General features: G+C 36.5%; 1 protein-coding gene across 3 annotated transcripts; it reads right to left on the reverse strand.

Moving 5' to 3' along the window:
- Positions 1-2,688: 2,688 nt before the first annotated feature.
- On the reverse strand, positions 2,689-21,322 carry IFI44L (interferon induced protein 44 like). 3 transcript variants are annotated; one of them, XR_004816604.2, is made up of 10 exons: positions 21,166-21,322; positions 17,950-18,434; positions 17,389-17,437; positions 16,457-16,652; positions 12,837-12,989; positions 10,939-11,110; positions 4,393-4,493; positions 3,928-4,102; positions 3,414-3,622; positions 2,689-3,198 (listed from the first exon to the last, which is right to left on the reverse strand). XR_004816604.2 is itself a non-coding variant. In XM_025417885.3 (9 exons), exons 2-9 carry the CDS (start codon positions 18,422-18,424, stop codon positions 3,098-3,100), a joined length of 1,422 nt encoding a protein of 473 aa, XP_025273670.1. In that variant the 5' UTR covers positions 18,425-18,434; positions 21,166-21,322; the 3' UTR covers positions 2,689-3,097. The 3 variants fall into 3 exon arrangements, 2 of the variants coding, with proteins under 2 accessions (XP_025273670.1, XP_025273672.1); XM_025417885.3 differs by lacking the exon at positions 3,414-3,622; XM_025417887.3 differs by having other exon boundaries at positions 2,689-3,622.
- Positions 21,323-23,734: the final 2,412 nt, after the last annotated feature.

The raw sequence follows: 23,734 nt of genomic DNA on the forward strand, positions 1-23,734 counted from the left end.
CACCATGAAGACTTCTATCAGCCTTGTTATCAATATAGCTGCTTTAGCGTCAGATTGAGTTTTGTCACTTCAAGATGATTACTCGTCAGCTGGTATCTGAAGCATCTGAGGGTTTATCTGAGTCTCTCAATCAACTTTGTTGTATTCAATGTGGACTTGCATTTTTTTTATGAAAAAGCAACATGTAATCTTTAAATTTAGCCTTCTAAAAAAGACACAGGCTTCCACACCACTCACCATAATACCATCTTGGTATATTATTAAGGTGGATGCTGGGTGAATTTGTACCATGCCACAAACTTCTGTCAGAAACAGCCACTTTTACTTTACTTTCCTCGCCCCCAGCTTTATTAAGATATAATTGATACAAGCAGACTTTTAGACATAGAGAACTGACGGTTGTTGGAGGGGAGGCAGGCAGGGAGATGGGTTCAACGGGTGATGGGCATTGAGGAGGGCACTTGTAACAAGCACTGGGTGGTATATGTAAGGGATGAATCACTAAATCCTACTCCTAAAATTCATAGTACACTCTATGTTAACTAACTGGAATTTAAATGACAACTTGGAACTGTGAACAAGATTAATTCATTACAATTAAAAGATAAATCAATAAATAGGACTCAAGAAAGTTGTTTTCAGACTGCATGTGTTACTCAAGAACTAGTGGATTTTATTACCAAATAAATAAATAAAAATCCCCAGGAAAACAAACAAACAAAAAGATTTAATTGACATATTAAAATTGTGTAAGTTGGGGATCCCTGGGTGGCGCAGCGGTTTGGCGCCTGCCTTTGGCCCAGGGCGCGATCCTGGAGACCCGGGATCGAATCCCACATCGGGCTCCCGGTGCATGGAGCCTGCTTCTCCCTCTGCCTGTGTCTCTGCCTCTCTCTCTCTCTGTGTGACTATCATAAATAAATAAAAATTTTTAAAAAATTAAAAAAAAATAAAATTGTGTAAGTTTAAGATATTCGATGAGATGATTTGATGCATGTATATATTGCAAAATGGTTAGCACAATAAGGCTAGTTAACACATCCATTACCTCAAATAATTACCTTTTCTGTACATGTGGTGAGAACATGTAAGACCTACTCTTCTAGCAACTTTCAGGTATATAATATCTCATTGTTGATTACAGTCACAATGTTGTACATCAAATTCCCAGAACATTCTCAGCTTATAACTGGATATTTGTACCCTTCGAATTACATGACCCCATTCCCCTCACCCCTCAGCCCCAGGCAACCATCATTCTACTCTGTTTCTATGAGTTTGGCTTTCTAAGATTTCACATGATAAGTGAGATCATGCAGTATTTGTCTTTCTCTGACTTATTGTCCTTAGCATAATGCCCGTAAGGTCCTTCCATGTTGTCTCAAATAGCAGAATTTCCTTCTTTTCATGGCTGAAGAATATTCCAGTGTGTGTGTGTGTGTGTGTGTGTGTGTGTGTTTAGTATTCTTTATCCATTCCTCTGTCAACAGACACACTTAGGTTCAGAAAGTCATTTTTTAATGCCACAAGCCAACCCACCCAGCCACCTACCACACAAAGTCTCTTGCACTGATGCTTAAATTGTCTCCACCATCCCTTTCCCTTCAGGTGATGTTCTACTTCCCACTATGTTTGTGCTTTATCCACAATGTCCCTTCACACTGTTTTGTTAACACATATTTTAGTGACTTTGGCTGGACTGTACCTGTATGTACAGGTATTATGTAAGTTATGTAAATTATGTAAATTTTCCAAATCCTGGGTGGCCTCTAACGTGTGGCAAAGTGGTAAGTCCTCCTGTTAGGATGGTAAAGAAAAATCAGCGGAATCCTCAAAGTCAGGAAAGGTCCTTTCCCAGATAAAAGAGGAGTCTCCCTTTTTGAGGCTCCCCTCACCAACCTTTTCCAGCCTAAGTCCCAAATATACATTTAATCCCATTAAATGTTTAAGTATCCCCAAAGTAGTACAGTAGTGAAGGATTAGAAACTGTGACATCCTTTACCTAACACTGTCCTTTTTAACACACAAAGAAAGGGGGGAACTTAGCCTCAATTTTACACTCTCAAATGATGTTGATCCACCTGGACAACCCCTCATTGTTCCTCTCTCTTGATCTCTCCGTTATTCCTCTTTCTTTCAAGGTCTCCATCTCCTTCATGAGGGTATTCCAGGCTACCCCTTCAGAGTAAAGAAGTTCCACTTTGAATTTAATTTCACATCTAGCAAAACTTTCCTCTGCTCAGATTTTTGCGGAGTCCCCCTGGAGATTGATGAGCTATGGCCTGATAGGTGAAGACGTCCAGGAAGAAGTCTTTAATCACCTTCAGTCTTCTAACCAACGAGAGTCAAGGCTTGTTTTTGTCGTCAATTATGTGGAGAAAACACATCTTACTCTTTGGACCTGTTCCTCCCTACATCCACTTCCCAATCATCCTGGCTGGAACTCTGCTTCTGTTTCCAATATCCACTTCTGGCTCTCCCCTTCAATATCTGACCATTCTATTCCTTTCTTTTAAAGACCCTCCCCATCACTTCCGCTAAATCATGAATCCTGAGCATTCATTGGAGCACAGCCTTACCTCTAGCTTTGCTTTAGGAAATAGTTCTTTCTCCATAACTCTCCCCAAGGAATTTTTGCCCTCATAATACACAGGACTTCCCAAAGAAGACAATAATTCTGACTAAAAGTACATTAGATAGCTTTAATATCAATAACTATTGAACCAAAGTCTATTCATTTGAAAAATACAAAGAGATTTGGACAAGAGAGTTAGGGTTTTGCGGGGGGGGGGGGGGAATCTAAAACCTATCTTCTGAAATTTTTTTTTTTTTTTCTTTACTAAACAGTCGTAACTTCTACAGCTGCCCAGAGGAACTTACAATCACTTATGGGCACTTGTATAGGGCGACCTTCTCATTGACTTACACTAGTAACCTCATTTGATCACTGGACTCATGATGAGGATGGTTTAGAATTCAATTCATGCAAGTCAGGTATAGGTTCATTAAAGGAAGAAACTCTTGTTGTTGTTGTTTTTTTTTTACAGAAATAACATGTAATACATGTAAGTTCTTAAGAAATATTTGCTCTTTTTAATTAGCTTAAGTTCATATCTTCATCTGGAAATAAGTGAAACATTCTCATTCCTCTATGTACATTTTTCTCTCCTTCATTTCTTTCTCTTACAGTCTTCATTTCTGTAAGGAGAAAAATTTTAAGTACCTGTTATCACCCAGGGGAGGTTGGGAGGAATGCATAATGGCAAGCATGCTTACATGCTATCAGGCACTGTGCTAAATTCTATGAATACAAAGCTATGTAAAAGCCAAACCCTACTTCTTAAAGAACTCACCATCCATTTAGGGAAGTAACTATCCATTTTTAAATTGTTACTCCATGTGTTCATACTCACACACGTTTTAAATAAAGTGCTGTAGGCAAATAAGTAAGGGGCTAGTCCATTTTGCTGGGGAGGTTGAGAAGAGTGTCTCAGAAATTAAAATCCTAAACGGTGGTTTTGCAGTAGGGCATGTCTTAACCCACTTCTGCTCAGGGTTGGCCTTTGAACTTGAGATATGACTGATCCCAGAAGACACCATCAGTTAGAAGCTGTCAGGGACTCTAGACAAAACATGAATGAAAGCAGAAGTCATAAGGAAGCTGTCAGCAGAGATGGACTCTAACTGGGGCATGCCAATCCATATTTAGCCAAGTATCAGAACCAAGGCAACTGGTGTCACATGCAGAGCTGAAACATTCCTACAATTTTATCTGAAAACAAAATAGAATAGAAACAAAGCAGATATCCTAACATGGCTATTAGGTCTAGAGCAAGCAAATCAGCACCAGCTATCCAGTGAGGTAGAACTCTGAGATTTTCAAAAAGCACCATGCTTTATGAGAAGAGCAGAAAGGGGCCAGATTACCTATTTCCTCAAGAGGCATATCCTCTAAGAAGTCATCTACTATCCGTAACATCTGCCTTAGCACAAAGAGGATCTGAGTGTCCTTTAAAGGGTCCAGCTCCCATTCTGATGTATAATTTTCAACCATGAAGATATTATAAATAGGAACACTTAGCATTTTGCTGACATCCATTATCTGTGGAAAAATTGATAAGCATAACTCATCTGAAAATTGACTGAATTCAAATGTAATTCAAGAAAGAAACTGAAAAGGCAATAGCTTGATAAATTCTCTTCTGAATATAATCACAATGCAAGTAATTATTGTTTTAAGCTGGGGCTTAAACTTGAATTAACCAGGCAATTGAATCATTTCTTCATTTACCTGTAAGTATGTAGTATAAACACACACACAGACACACACACATTCACACGTACACTATTAACACCATTATAAGAATGCCTGGTTAAAAATATATTCTTTACCTGGCTTTGAGAAGTCATAGCTTTAGCCATGTTTAAAAAGTTGTCTTGAGGAAGGGTACTGCAATTATCCATGTTAGTAAGCAAGAGTACACATGCTGTACCTACAGCAAAGAAATAAATCAATTATTTTCTATCATAAACAGCAATGTGTCAACAAGGTAATTAAGCACATGTGAAAGCAGCTTTCTATCAGATGAGGATCTAACAAATGAGATATCCCCAATAAATGAAAATATGAACCTGAAGTTCTTCTAATAGAAGAAATGATCTTTTTCTTTCAACACAAGAGATCATTCCTAATGCAACTAAATGCACATTACATTGCAATCATCTACTATTCCAAATAGTGTGTTATAAAGTGATCTGAGGGAGAGGGGGTGAAAGTGGTTGCTGCACACTGAAGACTGAGAAAGAACCCCAGAAAGTGAGGAGGGTTATGTGTGAATATTTGTAAAAGCAAGACACATATTTCACAGTTCTACTAAAGACCTCTTGCCCTCTCCCAATTGGCTTCTAACTGAATCAAAGTTCTGCTTCACTAACAAATGCTTCCCCAGGAAAATATATAAAACCAAGATTCATTTTCATTTTCTTTGATAAATACCCAAAAGTAGAATTTCTGGATTGCTTGGTAGTTCTATTTTTAATTTTAATTTTTTGAGGAACCTCTAGACTATTTTCCCAGTTTCAACAGTTTATATGCCCACTAATGGTGTACAAGTATTCCCTTTTTTTCACATCCTCACCAATACTTGTTATTCCGTCTTTTTGTTAACAGTCATTCTAGCAGGTATGATATGATACCTCATTATGGTTTTATTTAGCATTTCCTTGATGATTAATGATGCTGAGCATCTTTCCAGGTACCTTATGGCCTCCTGTGTATCTTCTTAGGAAAGCTATTCACTTGTATTCTGCTCATTTTTAATCAGATTGTTTTTTATGTCTTGTTTTGGTTTTTATTGGTATGAATTCTTATATATTTTATCTTTTTAAAGATTTATTTATTTTAGAGAGAGAGAGTGAGAGCAGAGAGAGGGAGAGAGAGAGAGAGAGAGAGAATCCTCAAGCAGACTCCCCACTGAGTGAACGCAGTGTCCAACTTGAAGCTCGATCCCAGGACCCTAAGATCACGACCCGAGTCAAAATCAAGAGTCAGACACTTAACCAACTAAGTCACCCAGGTGCCCCTTTATTTATTTTTGATATCAATCTCTTATCAGTTACATGATTTGCAAATATTTTCTTTCATTCAGTAGGCTGCCTTTTTTATTTTACTGATAGTTTCCTTTGCTGTGCAGAAGCTTTTTAGGCTGCTGCAGTTCCATTTGCTTATTTTTGCTTTTGTTGCTTTTACTTTTGATGCCAGATTCAGTAAATCATCTCCAAGACCTATGGTGAGGAGCTTACCACCTATGTTTTCTTTTAGGAGTTTTATGATTCCAGGTCTAACTTCAAGACTAAAATCCATTTGGAGTTGATTTTTGTGTATGGTGTAAGATAGTGGTTGAGTTTTGTTCTTTTACATGTGGCTGTCCAGTTTTCCCAACATCATTTATTGAAGAGACTGTCTTTTGCCACCGTATATTATTGGCCCCTTTGTCATAAATCAATTGACCAAAATGTGTGGATTTATTTCTGGGCTCTCTATTCTGTTCTATTGATTTTATGTATTCATTTTTATGTTAATAGCACACAATGCTTCCAGCCTTGTTCTTCTTTCTCAAATTGTTTTGGCTCTTTGGGGTCTTTGGTGGTTCCATACAAATTTTAGTATTGTTCATTCTATTTCTATAAAAAACACCATTGGAATTTTGATAAGGATAGCATTGAATTTGTACGTTGCTTTGGAGGGTATGTGCACCTTAATATGAATTCTTCTAATCTCTAAGTACAGAATATCTTTCTATTTATTTGTGTCTTCTTCGATTTCTTACACTAACATCTTGTAGTTTTCAGTATGCAGGTCTCTCATTTCCTTGGTTAAATTTATTCCTAGATATCTTATTCTTTTTGATATAATTAAATAAATTATTAATGTAAACTCATTATTAGTATACAGAAATGCAACAGATTTTTGCATATAAATTTTGTATGCTACAACTTTACTGAATTTATTAGTTTTTTTTTTAATTTATTAGTTTTAATAGTTCTTTCGTGAAGTCTTTAGGATTTTATAATATAATAACTTGTCATCTGCAATTAAAGACAGTTTTATTTCTTTTCCAATTTGGACATCTTTCAGCTTTTCTTCAGTAAGTATGACTTTAGCTGTGGGTTTGTTATATATGGCCTTTATTATGTTGGGATAGCATTCCCTCTATATATGCTTTGTTGAGAATTTTTATCATAGGTGGATGTTGAGTTTTGTCAAATTATTTTTCTGCATCTATTGAAATGATTATATGATTTTATCCATCATTTTGTTAACTTGGTATGTCACACTGACCGCATGGAACCAATATACGTTTCCCTATTCTTCTTTCTAAATATAATTAGAAACACTAGACATTATTTCTAATCAAACACAAATATTGAAAGGTGAAGAGAAGAATTAACACTGGGAAAGGACCTCAGGATCCAAGGAACAATATGGTGGTGAGTTCTCTAGATTTTCTTTTTTACTTCATAAATCCTATATTGGCTGCTGGAGAAGAGCACACTATGGAAAAAGCCAATTGGAGCTGGTGAAAGGAAAAGGAATGAAAGGAACAAAATGGGAAGGAAAGGGAAAGGGAAGAGGGGGAGAAAGGGAGGAGAAGGCAGGAAGACTGCTGTCTCTAACCAAGCATGAGAAAAGAAGCAACCTAACAAGATAGAAAACTTTCACACAACAGATACACTATCCCAGCCAAACACCAAGAAAGAGCTGCAGTCCCATCCACAGAAGTGTCTCTTCCCTTCTCCATCCTCCACACTATGCCAGGATAGTATCACAGAAGAAGAACAAGTAAGGAGCCAGGACTTTTATACCTGTAATTTTCTAGGTCCCTCTTGATGGTATCAATGGAAGCTACTTGGGGTTCCTGGACTTCTACCCCAATCATTAGGGTAGGGTGCTCCCACCCTCTTCACCAGTGTCAGAGGAGGCCAACCGAAACAGCAAAACTTTAATCACCATTCATCCAGTCTTAAGAAGGCTCCTAGCCTCCTTTGGTATCAGTGAAGGTCATGTGGGGAGGAAGAACAAAGTTTGCTTCCCCCTGAAGGTGTCAACCAAGGCCTAATGGGGAACCTACACTTGCAGATCCACAAGCACAGTGTCACAAGACGTCTGCTAAACACAAGATTTAAATAAGATCCAGGGGCACCTAGGTGGCTCAGTCGGTTGGGGATTTGACTCTTGATTTTTGGCTTGGGTCACAGGGTCAAAGTCATGGGAGGGAGCCCCGAGTTGGGCTCTGCACTCAGTGTGGAATGTGTTTGTCCCTCTCCCTCCCCTCACTTATGCTCTCTGTCTTTCTCAAATAAGTAAAATCTTAAAAAAGAAAAAGAAAATAAATAAGATTCGAGTCTCATTGTATTATACCCCAAACATTAAAGGTATAAACAAAAATGACTTGTCATACTAAAACCAAGAAAATCTAATCAAATTTATAGAAAATACACATAATTTTCAAGCATCCGTGGAACATTTACCAAAATATACTATAGACTAAGACATAATTTAATTTCAAGAGCAATTTAAAGCATTTAAATCAGAGAGTGTCCTTTGACCATAATGGATCAAACTGTAAGTCAGTAACCAAGTGGTAACAAGAAAAACCCCCAAGCACTTAAAAACTATACAAAACATTCTAAATAACTCATGAGTCATAAAGGAAGTTTCAAGGGAAAGAAAAAAATACATTAAACTGGAAGATAATAAAGATACAGCATATCAAAATCTGTGTAGATCACTGAAGAACTGTTTACAGGAAAATGTGTAGGACTCAATGCTTATAATAGAAGAGGAAAAAAGTCCAAAATCAACAATCTAAGTCCCTCCCCTCAAAAACCTAGTAAAAAGAAAGCAAATTATATCCAAATCAGGAAGATGAAAGAAATCCAAAAGAGCAGAAATCAATGAACAAATTGAAAACAGAAAAACAATTTAAAAATCTATGAAACAAAAACATGGTTCCTTGAAAAGATCAATACAATTGACAAACTTTTAGAAATAGTGTCAGAACAAAAGATAAGACACAAATCACTAACATTAGGAAGGACACGGGATATTCCTACACACCCCACAGACATAAAAGGAATAATAAGGAAATGCTATGAACAACTCTACACACATAAATCTGACAACTTGGATGGAATAGACTGAACTAAAAACTACAAACTATCCCAATTTGCCTAATATGAAATAGATTATTTTAATAGCTTGCTAACTATTTTAAAATTAATTTTTTTATATTAAAAACACTAAAAAAGAAATCTCCATACTCAGATGATTTCATTGAAAAACTCTACCAAACATTTTAATAGAAATTAGCACCAATTCTTCACATTCTCTTCAAGAAAATGGAAGAGGAGGGGCAACTGGGTGGTTCAGTGGCTGAGCATCTGCCTTTGGCTCAGGTCATGATCCCAGGGTTCCTGAGATCAAGTACTGTATCAAGCTCCCCGCAGGGAGCCTGCTTCTCCCTCTGCCTGTGTCTCTGCCTCTCTCTCTGTGACTCTCATGAATGAATGAATGAATGAATGAATGAATAAATAAATAAATAAACAGAAAGTGGAAGAAGAATACTTTCCAACTCATTTTTTGAATTTAGTGTACTCTAACACCAAAACCTGACAAAAACACCAACCAGGGGCGGGAGAACTACAGATCAACATCTTTCATAAATATAGATATAAATATTTTAACAAAATATTATCAATAGATTCAGCACTATGTGAAAAGAATTATATATCATGATTACACGGCTTTTATTCTAAGGAGACAAGGCTGGCTCGAGAGATTCAAGAACCAATATAATCCACCATATTAAGAAGATAAAGAAAAACTCTGCATGATTATATCAATATGTGGGGAAAATCTATTTGATAACATTCAACAGCCATTCATGGTAAGGAAACAAAAACTCTCAGAGAACTAAGAATAAAGAACTTCCTCAAACTGACAAAGAACAACTGTAAAAAAACCTTTTGCTGTATTTATAATGGTGAAACACAGAATATTTTCCTCCTAAGATCAGAAACACCACAGAGTTATCTGCTCTTACCACTTTTACTCAACATAGTACTGGAACTTCTAGGCAGAACAACATGACAAGCGAAGAAAATAAAAGGCATACAGATTAAAGAGAAAGACAAAATTACCCCTATTGAAAATGTCATGAAAATCGAAAAAAATAAAAATCCTTTCCTAGAACTAATAAGTGAGCTCAGCAAGGCCACAAGAAACAAGATCTGCATGCAAAATTCTATTGTAATGTGAGGTACCAGCAATAAGCATCTGGAAACCAATACAAATATGATACCATTTTAAAAAATTAAACACTTAGGTATAAATCTAATAAACGTGTACGGAACTTGAATCTTAAAAAAAGTGGAGCACTTTTGAAAGAAATCAAAGATCTGAATAAATGAATAGACCAAGTATGTTCACGGATTGGAAGACTCCACAGAATAAGATGTCAATTCTCCCCAAATTGATATATGTGTTTAATATAATTACTATCAGTATCCAATCAAGTTTTTTTTGTAGAAATAGACAAAGTAATTCTAAAATTCCCATGGAGGAGGAATTGAAGATGGCAGTATAGGAAAACTGTGAACTCATCTCCACCTGGAGACACAATAAATTTATAGCTACATATGAAATAATTTTTTCTGAAAAGGACCCGACAACCAGATGAATAATATCTCCACAACAAAAAAACAAAAGTAGTACATCTAGAAGGGTATGAGAGGCAGAGACACTGCCTTACCCAGGATCCCACTCCAGATGCAGTGACCCTACAATCAGGTGGGATTCAAAAAAAAATATGAACTCTTTCTCAAGGAATAAAGGGAATGTGCCCCACATCAGGCACCACAACCCTGGGGGTTGGCCCCAGAAAGACAAGCCCCCACAATATCTAGCCTTGAAAATCAATGGGGATTAAGACCAGGAGAATCATAGAACTATAAAGAACAGAGATCCCAATCCTAAAGGGTTTCCACACGAACCCAATCACCCTGAGATCTAGTAAGAAAGCAACAGACTGGAAAGCACCTAGATTGTAAGTCAAGGAGACCCACTCACTACTTTTAAATGTACACATGTAATAAAACAATACAGAGCCACACACACACATTATAACAGTGTCGATTTCCTGGTTTTGATCAGGTCACATAATGTGGGGAAGTGACTATCCTACCAAGCCACTGGAACATCACATGTGACAAAAAAAATACATGATTGATCTGTGTCTGCTATTGCCACCAACCAACCCAGGACTCAGGAAGTAGGGTATAGAGTGCATAGGCCCTCTCTGAACTCTCTTTCCAACTTCCTGTGAATCTGTGATTATTTCAAAATTAAAGGTTTTTCATAAGGATAATGAGACTCACCACATTTCAAGACTTCTTTTTGAATTTGTTTTAACTTTGCCACCATCTTAGAGGAGAGATCTTGGATAGAGTTGATATCTAAGACATAAGCCACACAGTGAATCCTGTCCTTCAGCGATGGAGAGGAGATGAAGGTAGGATGATTGGGTGTAATTGGTCTATTGGGGTTCAACTGATATGGAAACATAAGATAACATTTAGAGATTATTAACTGAGTTCTTTATGACACATTCATGCTTCAAATGCAACTACCACTAACCTCCAACTTTTCTTCCTCTAGCCACTCTTCCCTCAAGTTAATAAGTAGTACCCCTTCCATACTTCCTCTCCACTATGAGTGTAATGTTATTATATCTTTCTTATGGAAAAAAAAACACTTCATTGCATTGGTGAAAATGAGAATTATACATACTTTATATTATCCATACTGGAAATATTTCAGGAAAGTACAAACTATTTAAAAAGCTAGTTTCACATTCCAGTCTCCAGAAAAACAAAACAAAACAAAACAAAACTACCATTGATATTGGTTACACATCATTTAGGACTTCTCTCTAAATATTTTGTGTACTTAAATGGACTAATGGATAGAGAAAAAAGGAGAGTGAAAGATAGATGGAAAATACATTTTAAAATAAAATACTATAATTTCTTTAATTTTACAGAAGAAAAAGAAATTAAGATAAAACAGAAGAAATACCAAATTTCAAGTTATTATCTCCTTACCACCGAACAATCATCTTTCTAGGATTAAGAAAATAGATTTTAAAGTATCATAAAGGGCTACATTCATTATTTTTTTACCCATATGTTTCAATGTTGGATTGAACTGACTGCCTCTCTGTTGTGAAAAATGAAGGTTCTCATAGGTTCACAATTTCTCCCATCTCTCTGCTCTGTTCCATCTCCCTGTAACTTATGTCTCCTTGGATTGTGAGGATAAAAATTATGTTCTTAGTCAGTTATGTGTTTCCAGTAACTAGCATAGTGTCTGGCACAAATTAGGTTTTTAATCGTGGTTTTTAAATATATAAGTACATAATTAAGGTTTCCAATCAAGCACAAATGAAAGGCAACAGAATTCACTGTTCAGAAATTGAGGCTGATTGTATTATACCCAATGCCTAAAAGAAAGGTGACAATAATGGTTGACCTTTTGAGAATTTAAAGTACATCATCTCATTTATCTTCTCGGGCACCCTATGAAGTGGGCATTATTATTATTACCTACATTTTACATATGAAAAATTAAAACTTACAGAGACAGGTGTATAACTTGCTTATGGGTACACATCGAACTCGTGGCAGAGTCAACCTTTGAATGTAGGTGTTTAAGTAGCATTTAAGTGTGATTCCTAAGTACTGACAGTATAACAATACAACACTTCAACAAAAAGTGTTTAATTGTTCCACTATTTTGTCTGATTGATCAAAAAAGTGCATGAGATTAAACTATTATTTTCCTATCTTTTACAATTTTACAATATTGTAAAGAGTGATATAAACACGACTTCTTCTTGTCCTTTTTCTAGAATCTGTATGAGTAAAATGCTGCCTTTTGGCTGTATTTCTTTTCTTTCTTTTTTTTTCCTCTGAGGTCCCATTTTTTTAAGTAATCGTCATATTCATTGTGGAACTCAAACTTATGACCCTGAGTTCAAGAGTCACAAGTTCTATCAACTGAGCCAGCCAAGCATCCCAGGCTTTATTTCTTATTGCTATAGAAAATAAGTTACTCTACTTTACCTATATGAACACTTAATCACCCAACGTAGAATAGTATTTGTTGATGTTGAAAACATCTTAAAGACAGTTGAAACTGCCTTATGGGATAAAAATTTAACAAAAAGCATTGATGAAACTGATTTAAAACTTTTGAGAGATTGGAGAATTCTTACCTGGTATCTGTCTGGCACGCAGCCTTTTAAGATGTAGGGTATGTCTTCCATGCACAATCCTACTCCTTCTTTCTCATGTATCCCCATGGAGTCACACAAGCTAAATTGCAGACATGTGCCATATTTCCCATATTTAATAGGATATATCCTATACTATAAAACAAAGTATATCAAAGGTAAAAACTCATTCTTCAACTAGCATTCAAGACATGACAATAGGAAAAACAGAGAGTGGTTAATATTTTAACACTGTGGTCCTCAAACATCTTGGGGAAAAATTATTGAGAATCTCAAAGATATTTTATTTATGTAGGTTATATCTATTGATATTTAACATACTAAAAATTTTAAACTGAACAAAATTTCAAATGAATTCTTAAATCATTTAAGAATACAATTATAAATCTGTTGCATATTAACCTAAAATATATTTTTATTAAAAAAAATAAATTATCCAAAAAGCATTAAAAAGAGCAGGACCAATTTACTTTTTGCAATTCTCTTTATTATCTGGATTAATATAAGATGGCTAGAGTCTCATATCTGCCTCTGAATTCAATCTGTTGTGATATATCATTTCGTTTGAAGTGTATGAAGAAAATCTATCTCGCATACATGTATGTAGTAGGAAAAGGAAAGAGTGTTTAATTTAACAGCTTTCAGAGAATTGTGGCTATTCCTCATTAATAATCCATCAAAGCTCAATAAGTGATAATTTCTCCAAAGGTTAGCTACAATGTGGAATCTGTGACATTTTCATACTCAGCTACATTAAATTCATTGATCTATCTTATGCTTTGAATGTATTTTTTACCCATGCATGACTTACTAACCCAATGCATTTGGTCATTTGAAAATATTGGTTCCTTGGCTTATCTAGATCTTCTAAATATTGGCACATTTCACCACACAATATTAAAACATCATATTTGTTACTAACACCATTAATCTCATCAGGTATGTCTTTCAGTTATGAAGTTATGGAGCTCAAAGTGATGGATACAGGTTTCCCAAAGTTCTAATTTTTCTTAAAAGTTCAAATGTTATCACTGGCAACAAACATTGCTGGTTGGTTGCTTTTCTTGTAATGATATGCTCACTTTGTGCATTGTCTATTAATGTCTACCAAATACCTAAGTATGAATAAGCAAGTCTGTCAATTGTCTTCTCAATTAAAAATGACATTACATGAGAAAAGTTCAGCTCACACTCAATTGCACCAGCATCTTAGCTTAACAACCACCATATCTTGATATACTTAAAAACCCTTTGAATGTACTTCCAATTTTATCACACAAAATATTAAAATAATGTGTTCTCAAAAGTTGAGGTCTTTTTTTTAAAGATTTTATTTATTTATTCATGAGAGACACAGAGAGAGAGGCAGACATAGGAAGAGGGAGAAGAAAAAAAAAAAAAGGAAGAGGGAGAAGCAGGCTCCCCGCAGGGGGTCTGATGTGGGCCTTGATCCCAGGACCCCAGGATCATGACCTGAGCCGAAAGCAGACATTCAACCACTGAGCCACCCAGGAATCCCTCAAAAGTTGAGTTTAAATAAAATCAATAGTTGTTACTTAGTCATCAATTACATTCTTAAGTGAAATTAGCATTTTGTTTGTTTTACTGCAAGTGATAAGAGCATACACAGTGATTACTAATAGTGCTTGGTGCCATTGCTTGATTCATGCTAAAGTGCCAGCCAACAAGTAAAACTACTTTTGTATGATCAGTTCAAATGTCAGCATATGAGAATAAGCAAAACCATCTAAGTATTATTACACAAATAATTTTAAACTCACGGATCCCCTAAAATGTTCTCAGGAATCCTTAGGGGTCTGCAAATCTCACTTTGAGAAGCTCCACTTTAACAAGTCTTCTTTCCTAAAGAAACACACTCCATCTGATACCAAGAGTATTTTTCAGAACTCTGAAAATTTTTTATTGATCAAACACACTTCCGCACAGGCACAAGTATGGAAGACATAGGAAGAATCACACAGAAACGTACTTCTCAGAGATAACAGACAACACCTGAATCACAATTCTCCTGTTCCAGACCTGGCAGTTGAGAACCCCTCTAAAATGCTACTGTAATCTGGAATGGGGTCAAAAGCTCCATTGGGCGATAAGCCCAATGCCTAGGAGCAATCCCATTAGATATTCTGATCTAAGTGAAAGGGAACTACTACTGGTGCCTCCACCTGAAGGGACTTACACAAAGCAGTCGAGTTACATACTTAAAGTGCGTTGTAAAATTTCAAGATCAGTGGGCGCATTATAGTCTTCATTAATCTGTTTTCTTCATAAATTTAATTCTTCAAAGAGAAAGGTCTCTTGAGAAATAAAATATTCTGTTTCCCTGACATTCTGTCTCGTGTTCCTTCAGTTTATATAGAAGTATTTGCCTTTCATTTGGACTTTCGGATCTACATCTTCCCTTAAAGCCATGCCTTTGGAGCTTTCAACACGAAAAAGAGGGAGATCAATCCTGTTCTGATGAGTACCTTTATTACAGCATCCATCACATTGAATAGTACTTATTTGCTTATTATCTAAAAATTTATTATCTATAAATCCCTGAATAAAAAGACGAGCTTCTATTTGTATTTAGGTCTTTGTTGCCAAGACAATATTTAACAAATAGAAATATGTCAATCAACGCTTAGTGTATTGAATTACTATTGCGATACCTTGCTTCGGCTTCTGAGACTAGGCTAATATACCAAAATAAAGCCAGTCAAATAAGTAGAATCTAGTCAACATCAAGAAATAAGATGAGGGTCTTGAAGGTCCTAGAAAATGCTTTCATTTATTAAATGTGACACAAAACTAAAATGGGCCATAACTGTCTTACGCTAAATTTTGCACTGACAGTGCACAGCGTATTTCCAATCAGTAAGGCACTATTTGTTTGTAGCAGTCACAGAAAAACAGAGTTGGATTATGAAATGTTCTATTCATTCGTCTTAATATTTTTACTTGAGTATGTAACATTGAAAAGCACAAAATGGAAGAAAGTTTTTCCACCGTACTTTGTAGATCTTTAGATGAACAGATGAATAAAAATGATATTAGTACTTAACATTTGTTAACAAGTAAGATGGTATTTGTAGGACCACTGATAGATTTACCCTTTGACGGTTGACCCACCAAAGTGAAATGCTATCTTGCTTTTCACGATCATTTCTTATAAGATGTCTTGTCAAATGGAAAAGTGTTGTAATACATCATTTTCATTATTTTTATCATAGGAAGAAAGAATTTCAATCCAGATACAACCATGTGGGGCATGAGTAAAACTGACTTCTGATATCATGGACAAAGATTTCTATAAAGTTTATTAAATTTTAGTGGGTTTTTTTTTTGCAAATACCAAAAATCATTCTCCCTGTAACTGCTTCTTGCATGCATAAAAATGGAAAGCCTCTCAGTGAAACACAACTCAAGGAGGGAATTCTGAGTTACCATTTGACTCTTGTTTTACATTTGATTTAGCATTTAATTGCTTGTGGATTGGGAGGAGGTTAATGATCTCAGAGAAAACAGCTAAGAAACAAACACACCACCGAATAGTTGTAATCGATAAAACAAAAGCCTCAGGAAATCCTTAAATAACTCACCTGCTCAGTAATGCTGGTGATATCAGCACCCACTGGGGCATGGCGAGTCCTCTGGCCTCGGAAAATAGACTTCACTGAATTGATAAAACTAGACTTTCCAGACCCAGTTGGACCCAGCAAGAGAATACGAATTTCTGAAATAATGTGTACACAGGGCTTGTAGGCTCTGAGTTCGGCTACAAGTGGATTTCTGTACCTGTCAAATAATACGCAGTACTTAAAGACAACAGCCAAATTTCCAGAGGAGCGGTACAATTCTCCTGCTGCTTCTTTTCTTCCCTTTAAAAGTATGTTTTAAGTACTTATTTATCTTGGCATTAACACCTATCATATGATTTGAAAGGGTCTAAGGTTACGCATTTTGTACTTGAAGAAAATGTGTTTATCGATATCCAAATAAAGTTGAACATTAACCAGCAACCAAATCACTGTTAAACTATGAGCCCTAGACCACCCAAGTCTAACAAATTCAGCTACTGAAGATGAGCATTATATCAGCAATAATATCATATTAAGGAAAAATAATATACATGCAATGCAGATATTTATCTATAAATTGGGGTGAGGGGGCTTTTTTTAAAAAAACTTACTGAAACTCCCCCAAAAAACTTTATTCCCAGGGAAAGGTGTCAGAGGAATTATCTGAAATAGACACCTAGACTTTTCTGTCTGGAAAACCTAGAATCTAGCAAGTCCAAAGTGAAACATAAAGTCAAACTGTCACCAGGTAGATTTTTAAAGGATCACAGTTGGTAGTGATTTTGCTTCTGTTGTCGCTGTAAATTGCCTCGAATGTTTTATGTAAGTAACATAATAACTCACTGGTATCACTCCAAGTTATGTGATCTTTATTTTACGATGTCATTTCCAATGCCATTTATAGAAGTGTTCTAATTAAAATGAGTAATAGATAATCCAAGAACCTAACTTACTTCATGGCTCTTGTTATCTTGCTTATGTAGTTTGTATCATCCTTAATCCCTGTAGGCAATAAACATAGCATAATAAGTTTTTTTTAAGTTACCTGGCTAAACCTCCCCAAGTCTACCTTCTAAATGGGAGCAGCGAGTCTTCCTATATAATTCAGGGCTGAGCCGTCCAGTTAGGAGTCAGAGCTGGCAACATCATGGGAAAAGAAAGGAAAATTATCCTCCCCACACATTAACTGGCTCTGGAAACTCTCACATAACTATGCCTAGAGATCCTAGAGCTGACCCAGAAGGGGTCATGTGCCAAAATAAACCCTGCTCTCATTAACTCTCCATCTCCAGGTCTCCACTTATACCTCTCACCTTTCTTTGCTCAAAGCTGCCTATACTTTCTGGGTAGTATACTCTTCTGCTCCCTGGGTTTCATTTTGAAGTTTATGGAAGAGAAATTCGATGGCGTGAAATCTGACTGCTCCTCTCATTTTTCCTTGTTCTTGCAGCTTGATTATGACCCGCAAACACAAAGATGAGAACCAGAATGCTGGATTATCTAATTTAACATACCTTCAACTCGAAAAACTTCACATTCCAAAAACTTGGTGTTGTGGCAGAAGTTTTGTCCTGAATCATTGTCTTTTGAAGTGTATGTAGAAAGTATGGCTTTGCCTAGATCTACAGAGAACTCCTTTTTGCCAAAGAAATAAAATTCCAGTTGTTTAGAAACAATTTTCATTTCTGTTTCTAAAATTCCAGTTATTTCACTTTCTCTATCCTTTCGAAATGAAAACTTGAGGGAAGGATTTGGCCTTGTTAACTTATCAGACTTTTCAGGATAATGCTCAAGCATAAAGACCACCCATAAAACTTCAGAAAAGTAAATTATTGTAACAGTAGGTCCCTGATGAATGCACCTCTCAAGCATATAAAAAATGTCACTTTGGTGAACACTAGACTTATAAAGAAGTCTCAAGGACACGTTCCCAAGAAGCTTTTGCAGTCTTTTCTCCTCATTCCATGTCAATCTGGTTGTGACTGCCATTGTTCTGTATCTGATAGGAAAACAACAACAGGTTAAGAGGCTAGTTAGTATATCATAGTGGTTTAAAGCACAGATTTCTGCTTCTAGCTCCAGAGCATTTTTTTCCTCTGCCCCAGTGAAAACATTATTTGGATTACAAGGCAAAAAAAACATATAGATATGGAACAATAGCGGTACATATGAAAAAAATAGATAATTTAGAAATAAAAAGACAAAATAAATGCAAGCCTAGATAAAGAATAAAGTAAGATTAATAAATTAGAACACTGATCAGCAAATGTTTTTCTTAATAACAAACAGTAAATATTTTAGGCTTTGCGGGCCATATGGCCTCTGCCACAATGACTCAACTTTGCCAATGTGACACAAAAACAGAGACAATATGTAAAGCCCTTTTTACCAAAACAGGTGGGTGTCACACAGGCCATAGTTGACCAACCCATTGATTAGAAGGTAGGAAAAAAGAACTTATATAGAAAACAGTTCCCAAAGAAAGAAATTGACCTATGAAAGGATTTAAAAGACATTGAGGTCCTACAGCAGCATAAACCATGAGCCATCATGCCAATTCTTTCAATTCTTTCTTATTCTTTCAATAAGAATCTTTCAATTCTTTCAATATTCTTTCAATAAGAGAACACAGGATAAATTGTAAATACATATATTTGAAAACAGTGGAGGGCTAAGATTTGGAAAATAAGTGAACACGGAGACATAAGCTTGGCATTTGGGAGCACATTTCCCTAAGGAGCATCTGTTAGCTTTAGAAGAGATGCCAAAGATGCTGAGATGTTAGGCAAAAGTTTTACTAGACTCCCAGACTTAGAGGACTATAGTGCAACAAAGAGGATGTCTTGGCAATCCTCCTCTCAGGTCATGGGCAAGGATTATTTTTTAAAATTTTTGTTTATTTATTTATATGAGAGACAGTGAGTGAGCAAGAGAGAGAGAAAACAGAAGCAGAGGGAGGGGGAGAGGAAGAGGGAGAGGCAATCTCCTGCTGAGCAAGGAGCCCTATTTGGTGATGTGGGGTTTAATCACAGGGGCTCCATCCCAGGACTCCAGGATCATGAATGGAGCCGAATGCAGACATTTAACTGACTAAGCCACCGTGGGCAAGGATTCTGAAGACCTACAGGGTAGAAGGAAGAGTGGACTGGAAACGGACAGGCTTGACTCCATCTCCTAAGTACTTCCCATCTATGATTGGGTTAGGATAAATGAAGATTGCTTATGTCTCCAAGCTGCGTGGCAAATACAAAACAAATCTTGTCTAGATGAAGAGAACATCTTTCTAGCTTCAAATGATCTCCACGTTTTTTTTTTATATTCAGTGATTCACGTTCATCATAAACACAAGAGGAAATGAAACAACAGGATAGGAAACCAAGAGAAAAAGTAGAACACATGAATAAACCCATACTGTTTATTCATTTGCTTTGTTTTTTTTAGATTCCACATGCAAGAGAAATCCGATGGCATTTTTCTTTGGCTTATTTCATTTACCATAATCTCCTCTAGATCCACCCGTGTTGTCCCAAATGGCAAGATCTCGTCCTTTTTTATAGCTGAGTAATATCATAATGGGTGTGTGTGTGCACGTACGTATGTCACATCTAATGGAAAAACCGTCTCTAATGGAAAAGCAGTCAAAGTATACGAAGAAGACATTCACAGATGAGGTAACTCAAATGAACTATAAACATAGAAAAAAAAATGTTCAGCCATTCTAGAAACAAAGAACTGTAAATTAAACAATAATGAGATGTCATATCGCATTCAAACAAAAGTCCGGCAATAGCAAGTTGACCTGGATATGGAGATTCAATAATATTCACATTATTTGACAGACATGCATCATTCTGGGGAACAACTACATTCATAGCAGCATTGTTTAGGATGACATTAGGAGATTGGATGTACACATTTTGGCATATTCACACAATGAAATATTAAAGAGCACTGAAGTGACTGAACTAGACCTATTTGAATCAACATTGATAAAGCTCAAAAAATTAATCTTCAGTGGAATAAAGCAAGTTGAGAATGACACACTTAGTATGGACACACTTAGATATCATTTAAATGAACTGTTAACAAAGCAATACTAGAGATCATGTTTAGATACATATGTGTATACCAAAAGCATAAAAAACAGGCAAGACAACAATTTATACCAAAGTCTGGATAATATTTCCCTCAAGAAAGGAAGGGAAGAGAAAAGAATGTAGGAGAGATTCACAGAGAACTTCGACATTATCTGTAATGCTTTTGTTTTTCGGGAGTGAAAAACTGTCCTAATTGGATAAAGCAAGTCATTTAAAAATATCTGATAGAACTGTGTAAGATTACACTGGAGTTTACCTACTCTCTGCAGTGCCCTGTGTTGGAAACTTTCATTAAAAAAGAACAAAACAAAATTAAGGAGGAGGGCAGCCCAGGTGGCTCAGCGGTTTAGTGCCGCCTTCAGCCCAGGGTGTGACCCTGGAGACCCTGGATCCAGTCCCATGTCAGGCTCCCTGCATGGGGCCTGCTTCTCCCTCTGCCTGTGTTTCTGCCTGTCTCTCTCTCTCTCTCTCTCTCTCTCTCTCTGTCTCATGAATAAATAAATAAAATCTTTTTTTTAAAAAATTAAGGAGGAAATTGCATTAGCAGCAATTTGAAATTCTTTTTCAAAGAAAGGAAAACAGATAATTTTCCATACACAGCTAGGAAACATCGGATGGCAAAAAGTCACTTACCTGCTTTTAAGAGTTGGATGGAGCTTCAATGTCTGGTTAGCAGCTCTGTTTGATGCCTCCAGCAGCCACAGTGTGGAGAACGAAGGTTCTACTGAGAGCTCTGTGGTTGAAAGAAAAGAAAGTGAAACTCAAAGTAGCAGGCAGCAGGCAGCTGTCATTAAGTTTCGTTTTCCTTGCTAGAGAAAAGAGACAGAGAAAACAAAAGGGAGAAAAAAGATTTCTGCCGAACACATGAGAAAGATCTTTGGTCCCCTCTGTAGCCTACAGTACGTAGGTCTGCATGAAATGGCCATTAATAAAAAACTGCACTAAATCTAATAGCTAACATTTCTGTACATTTAACTATGTGCTTGGCACTGGGCCACTGCATGCATTTTCCTAGTTTCTTCTCAAAACAATCTCACAGAGTAATCACTATTAGTATCTTCATTTCTCAAAGTATGAAGATGAAACTTAGGGACATTTGATGACTTTGCCCAAATTAATCCAGTGAGCAGAGTGGTGGCACTGGCTGGTGTTTAAAACCAAGTCTTTCTTTCTTTTTTTTTTTTAATATTTTATTTATTTATTCATGAGAGACACACAGAGAGAGGCAGAGACACAGGCAGAGGGAGAAGCAGGCTCCATGCAGGGAGCCCGACATGGGACTGGATCCCGGGACACACACACACACACACACGCACCCTAGGTCTATTTCTACTCCTTTCTTGGCTTTTAAGTCCCTCTCTTTGGTGATAAGGATGTCTTTTTACTTATTAGTACAGGCAGGATATTTTTCATCGAAGAGATTTATTTCCTGCTTTCTGGGGGTCAGAGAAGGTTCTAAGTATCCTTGCACTGACTGTTTCCCAAGTAGCTTCAATTCAAAATAATCAATATGTCATGCATGTGGTACATTTGGGGGCAGCCTGCCCTGGGTACCCGCCGAGTACAAGGAAGAAGTGAAATAAGAGAGAGCACAGTTGTCATCAAGAACCTCCAAGGATTTTAGCCTGCCTGGAACAGATTGACAGCATCAAACTGGAAAGCAATGAGGCTAGGGAAGTGATTAGGATTTTAAAAGTCTTTAAGTTGGATTTTATCATGAAGACAATATTAAGACTCTAAAACCTGAAGAATGGCATGATCAAAACTGAAAGTCTTTGAAAGAAGAGCAATTAGTTTTTTCTTGCTTTGTAACAAATGTCATAAACCTAGAGGCTTTATTTATTTATTTATTTATTTATTTATTTTGGTATTTTATTTGTTTATTTGACGGGGAGAGAGAGAGAGAGGAGAGAGAGAGAGAACAAGCAGGGAGAAGGGCAGAGGCAGAGGGAGAAGAGACTTCCTGCTAAACAGGAATCCTGCCTGACGGGATGAGCACTGGGTGTTATTCTGTATGTTGGCAAATTGAACACCAATAAAAAATAAATTTATTATTTAAAAAAAGTCATTATCGATGTTATATGTAATGTTATTGGTAATGCAATTATTTTACACATAATATTATGGAATCCTCTTGCATATAACAATGTTATTGTGGATATAATGTAGCATACCTCTAAGTCTTAGGAGCAGCATATTAAATATTTTATGGCTGGAATGTCAGAAAAAAAAAAAAAAAGGAATCCTGCCTCAGGGCTGGATCCATCCCAGGACCCCGGGATCATGACCTGAGCCAAAGGCAGATGTTTAAACCAACTGAGCCACCCAAGCGCCCCAACCTAGTGACTTTAAAACATTTCACATTTATTATGGCTCAGTTTCCATGGATGGGGAAACCCAGCATGACTCAAATAAAATTTTTGCTCAAGGTGTCTCACTCAAGGTATTAGCCAATGGTGGTCCCATCTTTCTCGGGGAAAGAATCTGATTCAAAACTCATTTAGGTTATTGGCAGAATTTAGTTCTTTGCTGACTGCCAGCCTGAGGCTATTCTCAGTTCCTAGAGGTTGCTCAGTTGCTTGACAATGGCCTTTGCACTCCTCTTACACAACAGGGCAGCAACAGAATCCTCTGAGGTCAGCAGCAGAATCTTCCCTGTGTCAAATCTCCTTCATGCCTTGAGTCTCTGCCTTCAGAAAGGGTCCCTTTCTTTTAAGGGCTCACCTACTTTTTTCAAGGCCACGGAAGATAATCTCTTTCTTAAAGACAATAAATGAATCATGGAAGTGATATCGCATCATTTTCAGATCTCCACCATACTCAAGGGGAGGAAGTTGTACAAAGAGGTAGGCCACTGGGGAGCCATCATGGATTTCTGACAATAACAAAGGACAAGACTAGAATCAAAGAGACTAATTTTTAGCCTTTTGCATTTACTCAATCATTCTTTCAACCATTCATCCATCCATCCATCCATCCATTCTTTCTTCTTTAATAAAACATATATTGAGCACTAATATACTACACTCTGTGCTAAACTCTGGAGACATAAACAGACATAGATTCTATCCTCCTAAAACCAACCTGGAACAAGATTAAATGAGACAATGTATGACCCTAAGAATAAGATTAGGTGCATTAAAGAATTTAAGGCAAACACAAAATAATCTTCTGGTTCTTTTAAAAATATTATTACTTATTA

The sequence above is a fragment of the Canis lupus genome, chromosome 6 (assembly GCF_003254725.2).
Source record: "Canis lupus dingo isolate Sandy chromosome 6, ASM325472v2, whole genome shotgun sequence".
NCBI lineage: Eukaryota > Metazoa > Chordata > Mammalia > Carnivora > Canidae > Canis > Canis lupus.

Excerpts from the sequence above, each read along its gene's own strand:
- IFI44L (XM_025417885.3), bottom strand. The coding sequence starts at position 18,424 with ATGGCAGTCACAACCAGATTGACATGGAATGAGGAGAAAAGACTGCAA. Across the intron at positions 12,990-16,456 it reads TCACCAGCATTACTGAGCAG|TATAGGATATATCCTATTAA; the intron begins GTGAGTTATTTA and ends TTTGTTTTATAG. Across the intron at positions 11,111-12,836 it reads GCGTGCCAGACAGATACCAG|TTGAACCCCAATAGACCAAT; the intron begins GTAAGAATTCTC and ends TTTCCATATCAG.